This window comes from Anoplolepis gracilipes, chromosome 1, assembly GCF_047496725.1.
Source record: "Anoplolepis gracilipes chromosome 1, ASM4749672v1, whole genome shotgun sequence".
NCBI lineage: Eukaryota > Metazoa > Arthropoda > Insecta > Hymenoptera > Formicidae > Anoplolepis > Anoplolepis gracilipes.
This window is the reverse complement of record NC_132970.1, coordinates 22,535,113-22,541,552: the sequence shown is the minus strand read 5'-3', so window position 1 is coordinate 22,541,552 and position 6,440 is coordinate 22,535,113. Positions and strand designations below refer to the sequence as shown.

Sequence of the window (6,440 nt, the reverse complement as noted above, 5' to 3'; positions counted from 1 at the left end):
TTCGAGAAAATGGTAGATTGTGATTGGTAGAATTAAAAATATACACCAATCAGAGGCAACTCAACAGTTGTATAATCGATGTATTTTTTGAATGAGATTATGTATTGCCAATAATCAAAACATTTCTTAATGAAATACGTAAAAATATAATGCTTTCTTTCACTCCTTTTTAAAAACAGGTTGGTTTTTTGTTCTTTACCTTTCTGTATTAAATTGCACTAAAAATGAGATAAATATATACTTTAGAAGTTAGACAGAAAGAGAGGAGAAACAAAAGTCATGCAAAAAGTGCAGCTAGTTCAGGAAGAAAAAATAAATCTAATATAAAATGACAACAGTGTCTCTCAAATTAGAAGAAGATGAGAAATAGGAGAACTGTATAAAGGCGCGAAATTTTGGAATTTATATTTTAAGTTAAAAAAATATAATAATATATATTATTTATATTTACAAAAATTGTATATTACGTAGTTTCAATCACGGCCTTTTTTTCTTGGGTATATTATACGATGAAAAATTAATACCTTTAAAGAGAAATAATCATTAAAAATCAGTCTTTGGAATTAAAATTATTGAACCATAAAAAATACTCTACATATCCTATATATCTTATTATATCTTAATATAACTTTATTATATATTTTAAAATATAATTTTATTATATTTTATAACAACCTAATATTTTATTATATATCTCACATAATAAAAAGATCAATTTTGAGTACACTGAGTTGTCTATTTTCCCCGCTTCTTTGATACACCCTATAGAACGCGTGGGTTTCGTTGAGCGTCGTATTGTCACGACTGTCAGAACTGGGAGGGACGAGCAGGGATGAATAATAATTATTGCATTTGAGAAATATCGGTTTGTGTCACATCGTACGGTGACTCTTCGTCGACTTTGATTAACTTGCTAAATGAGAGACGTGCACGTGTACGACGATGCACTGTCAATAGTGATCGCAGCCGGTGCCGCGCGATTTGTGCGCGCGACGTTGACGTCGACGACGACGACGACGACATGGCGACTGTCAAAGTAACGGAGCAGAAGGTTATACTGTGCGGCGAATACGGCGTCGGCAAGACGTCTATATTCCGACGCTTTGCTAACAATACGTTCGTTGCCAGTAGCGATCGTAAGTCGACCTTGGGCCTCGACAATATCGATAAGGAATACGTTGTTGAGGACAGGCGAATCCGCGTGAGTGTTCAGTTTTTGTTTTGTAAAATTCAAAACATTCAATTATAATAGGCAATTATACTTTGAAAAAAATTTTCAGTTTCTCTCTCTCCTTTTCTTATTGATTGTGTCAAGTTGCCTCTGCGTGAATTTTGTCATCATGTAGAATTTATTTTTATATTAGCTTTTGTTCTGCTAAATTAAATTAAATTATGTACATGGAATATGTAACAAATTGAATTAATATACATATTGCAATGTTTTGTATAGGTTTTTTATATGTTGCATAAGTATATTGATATTTGTATGTAGCCAAAAGACATACACTTAAGTAGTACAATATATTTTGCAGTTATTCCTTGAAATTTAGGTCAATGATTATTTCTGTCTTCATATTTTTTTAGCTACAACTATGGGACACTGGTGGTATGGAAAGAGTAGCATCCGTTACCTCGAGTTATTACAAGTTTGCAGAAGCTGCTATTCTGGTATTTGCCCTGGATAACTCAACATCGTTTCATCTATTGTCCCAACACTTGCTCGATATAGTTACATATGCAGAAAATGCAAAGATATTCCTTTGCGGGAACAAAAGTGACTTGGAGAGCATTGCACCACAAGTCACAGATGCAGAGATGGAACAATTTTGGTAATAATTTTTAATAGTTTTCTTTGGCAATTGGCTCAAATTAATTTTTTATATGAATTGCAAGAAAAATAAATCTTTTTCAGTGAACAATGCCATAATTTGATTTCGGGAATATACAAAACATCGTGTAAAACTGGCGAGGGAATAAATGAGATGTTTGAAGATATAGCGCAACATCTAGTGGAAGCTAATCGATCGCGAATGGAACTTCATGAGATGGATAAGGATCGATTTAAAATTTCCTACATCGACGAAGCAGCTGACCCGTCATGTTTATGTTAATCTGTGATCACAAACATAACATGTGTAATCTTTAAGAACTTTTAAGGTTCAATTAATACGGATTATAATATTACAAGAGAAATCTTTTATATCAAACATCTATCACATGCGACTTTTCTATGAGGGAAGGTCGCGAAAAGAGAGGATGGGAAGAATGTACGAATGTAATGCACATATATAAATGACGTATCGCGATCACAGATCGAGTTTAACATACTTGATGATAATGACTTAAATAAAAAATTATCACTTACGGTATGAGAAATTATATTTCTTAATTAACTAAAGATTTAATCTATTAATGTAATTTAAAAACGATCGATATTATTATATATTTAATCAATATACATACTATATATACTTAAGATTGTAAGGACTACACGATAACGAGGCACTAGTGCTGAGTCCAATTGATAGTTTTCAAGTCGATACCATCTTCCATCATTTCCCATAATGGGCTGTAAAAGAACAAGTAAATGAAGATTAAAGTTTTTTGACACTTGTTCTTGGTATAACGTTGTCACAGCTAATAGATATACTTAGAGATAGAAATAATCACATTTCAGGAAACGTCCAACAATAAAGTTGTTCCCTCCGTGCAACGAGATTACAAACGCGTTAAATTGTTAAAGTAACATATAAGTCTAAATTATAAACCCTTCACCACTTATACTTGAAAAAAAAAAAAATAAATAAACGTTTATATGGTAATTAATGAATGCGTTACCTCATGGCCCGAAGTCGATTCACTTGCTTTATCGTATTTTCCGCGGTGAAATCTACTTCTTCGAATGTTGTAAATCGTCCAATGCCAAACCTAATTAACAAAATCGCAAAGTTACATTCATAATGTATAAAGCTACTAACCAGATAACTTAGCAAAATTTCCTTTATTTTGAAACATATACAATGTAGATTTTACCTAATACTGGAATGCGCTAGATCTTCTGAAGCACCAATCGCTCTCAGCACATAACTGGGTTCCAAGCTCGCGCTGGTGCAAGCCGAACCGCTGCTAAGCGCTACATCCTTTAGAGCCATCAATAACGATTCACCTTCGACACACGCAAACGATAGATTCACACAGCCAGGATACCAAGCCACGGGATCGCCGTTTCGCACAACGTGCGGTAAGTTTGACATTATTTTCTTAATGAGGTAATTCGACAGCGTATTGATATATTTGTGATCGTACTGGAAAATATACACAGTGTGGACTTTAATATTTTAAAACGCATCGTAATAACTTTTTCGTTTTACTTACTTCCATCTCGGTCTTCGCTAGCTCACAAGCGGCACCTAGTCCTACAGCTAAGGGTGCAGGTACAGTGCCGCTTCTCATTCCTCTTTCTTGTCCACCTCCACTCTGTAATGGTTCCACACGCACTCGTGGCCTTCTTCTAACGTATAGGGCTCCGATCCCTTAATAAGTAATTAATAAAATGGATTAAGATAAAGATGTAACTAACTCTTTTTTACATTTATCATAAATGGAAACTATATTCTTTCTTTTTTTAATAAAAAGTTTACTATTAAAAACCAATATACAGTTAAAAAAAATTATATACCTCTCTAATGTATTCTCATATTTGCAAGAAAGTTCTTTTTATAATAATAAATTACAATAATTACATAATTACCTTTAGGACCATATAACTTATGACCGCTAATAGACATTAGATCAATATTCATGGTGTTAACATCGATAGGTAGTTTGCCAATAGCTTGCGCAGCATCTGTGTGAAAAAAAACTTTCTTCTTTCTGTAACATTTAGAAAAATAAGTAGAATTAAGAGAGAATTGTAACAAAATAATCATTATGTATTGAAGTCATAATACTCACCTACAAATGGCACCAATTTCTGCAATAGGCTGTTTAACACCAATCTCATTATTTACCATCATTACAGAAACGATTGATGTAGATGGTCTAATGACTGCTTCTAATTCGTTGAGATCAATAAGACCATTTGAATTAACAGAGATGTACGTTACATCAAATCCTTCTGCTTCCAAGGCTCTACACGAATCCAATACACATTTGTGCTCCTAGATAAGTGAAACAAGTTCATTATATCTATTAAATGACAGGACCTATTATAAAGATGCAACTTTCTTACTGTTTGGGTCGTCACAACATGATTTTTCCTCGATTTATAGAACCTTGCTACACCTTTCACAGCTATATTATTACATTCTGTTGCGCCAGATGTAAATATTACTTCCTTCTTGTCTGCTCCTATGAGATCTGCAATTTGCTGTTAAAAATAGAAAAAATACACAAATAATTTTTATATATTATAAATTATATATATATATATATATATATATCAAAAAATATAAAAACAAATTTTGCAAGTTAGGATACTAACTTGGCGAGCATGCTCAACTGCTGCTTCCGATTCCCAACCATACATGTGAGTTCTGGAATGTGGATTGCCATGGTACACTGTCAGATACGGCATCATTTTATCCAACACCCGAGGGTCCTGCATAATAGTGTGACATCTTAGTTTTTTACACGTATATAAATTGCATGACATTGCATCATGTTTTGAACTTACCAGTGGGGTAGTAGCTTGGGCGTCCAAATAAAGAGCTCTACCCTCTGTTGGGCCCTTTTTATATTCGTCCGTGATAGGAGCTATAATGTATAAAAAAAAATCATTAATTAAATTTTACACTTGAGATGTATTTAGGATTAAATTAATATTCTGTTGATTTTTAGTACTTCAATGATACTTACATTCATACTCGACGACGTCTGACAAGTGCTGACCACACGTGTGCAGACAACGACGATTTTTCACGCGATTTAACGCGGATAAGAAACACCTCGTCGATCGGAACATCCTCACAGTTGTCTGAAATTATTCTCATGAAAACGAATCACGCATTCCACAAACTCACATGTTCTAACCTCACGGAAGCATACAAGCAACGCACTATCCTCGTGCTGTACGTCGTACGTCGTACGTCGTACTGTCGCAACAAAAAAATGAGCACACAAGCGAAACTAGCGGAAGAAAGTGAAGTAGTGATATATATGTATATATTACAAATATATAATATTACAGTTTTTAATAATTCCTTTATCATTAATATGAGAATCGTAATGTAAAAGATGTGTATATACACATTTTTATGAAAAAATCATAGCTATGAAAACAATTATAAATTGTATTTTGTTCTAGCAAAATGATTGAAAAAATTTATTAATAATTTATTTTACATTATAATAAAAATGGAGCTATTTTGAGATATAATTATTAATTTTGCATTTAATTATAATAATAATTATTAATCTTGCATATTATAATTATATAATATTTTTGAATATGTAGAATTAATCTATTTTTGTATAAAAATTAATATGAAATAAAGACACATATATAATATTTAATATCCGCTCCGCTCTTTCTGGTAAATATAATAATATTTCACATTAATATCATAATATCATAAAATGAGAAAAATATTTTTAAGCAATATTGAAATTTCGAGCGTCGAAACGTGTCTCTTGCATTCAATTTATGACATACGACCTACATATCTTGTTATCTTTTATTTTGTAATAAACTGTTTATTCACCTAATCAGCTCGTGATAAGCTATGGTAATTCTCTATATTTATATTTATACAAGCGAGTTTTTTCTATTTTTATTTTTATATTTAAATATAGCAATAATAATATTCTAATTGAGTATAGTCTGTCGGACATTAAGAAATTTAATTCCAGGGTCTGGGAGTCGGACTCGATGAGACTTTGTTTTAGGCTTATTCTTAATATGACTCATGGATAAAGCTCCCGCCTGCATTCCAAGCATAATATTACATGTTGGCGAGTGATTGATCACTTCACATTTCTGGTTCAAATCGCAGAAAGCCGGACATGGGTCTATACACTTATTGTTTACGCACGCTCGCGTTAGCGGACATTCAGAACTATCAAGACATTCCGGCCTGCAATTCGGTGGCAAACCGACATAATTTTCGATACAAGAGCATATGGGATTCTCATCCTTCACTTGACACGACGCACTTGGACCGCAGGGCGATGGATGACATGGATTAATATCCAGAAGTATATCTTGTACTTCTGCAAGTAAGTATTTAAATGAAAAAAATGATTTTGCATTTAGTATTAACAGCCGAAATTTAATAATTATCCAAAAGAATAATTGTCTACATTGTGTATATGTTAAAAAATAAAAATTTGAAAACAATAAGAATGTTTTTATATTTTTATTGTTTGTTTTTCTTTTCTAATATATTTTGCATTGCTAATATTAATTAAAAAATATAAAGTTCCTTTAGCTAATAAAACAA

The 6,440-nt window shown here is 32.3% G+C and overlaps 2 protein-coding genes across 2 annotated transcripts; one reads left to right on the top strand and one right to left on the bottom strand.

Annotated features, from left to right (window-relative positions):
- Positions 1 to 779: 779 nt before the first annotated feature.
- On the top strand, positions 780 to 2,822 carry Rabx6 (RAS oncogene family member RabX6). Its single transcript, XM_072892703.1, has 3 exons — positions 780 to 1,201; positions 1,585 to 1,829; positions 1,913 to 2,822. The coding sequence occupies exons 1-3, from the start codon at positions 1,022 to 1,024 to the stop codon at positions 2,109 to 2,111; spliced, it is 624 nt and encodes a 207-aa protein (XP_072748804.1). The 5' UTR covers positions 780 to 1,021; the 3' UTR covers positions 2,112 to 2,822.
- Positions 1,912 to 5,102, bottom strand: Nfs1 (Nfs1 cysteine desulfurase). The gene is made up of 11 exons (XM_072892690.1): positions 5,032 to 5,102; positions 4,858 to 4,975; positions 4,676 to 4,755; positions 4,484 to 4,600; positions 4,232 to 4,369; positions 3,955 to 4,160; positions 3,752 to 3,873; positions 3,376 to 3,533; positions 3,034 to 3,305; positions 2,839 to 2,928; positions 1,912 to 2,569 (listed from the first exon to the last, which is right to left on the bottom strand). Exons 2-11 carry the CDS (start codon positions 4,961 to 4,963, stop codon positions 2,506 to 2,508), a joined length of 1,353 nt encoding a protein of 450 aa, XP_072748791.1. The 5' UTR covers positions 4,964 to 4,975; positions 5,032 to 5,102; the 3' UTR covers positions 1,912 to 2,505.
- Positions 5,103 to 6,440: the final 1,338 nt, after the last annotated feature.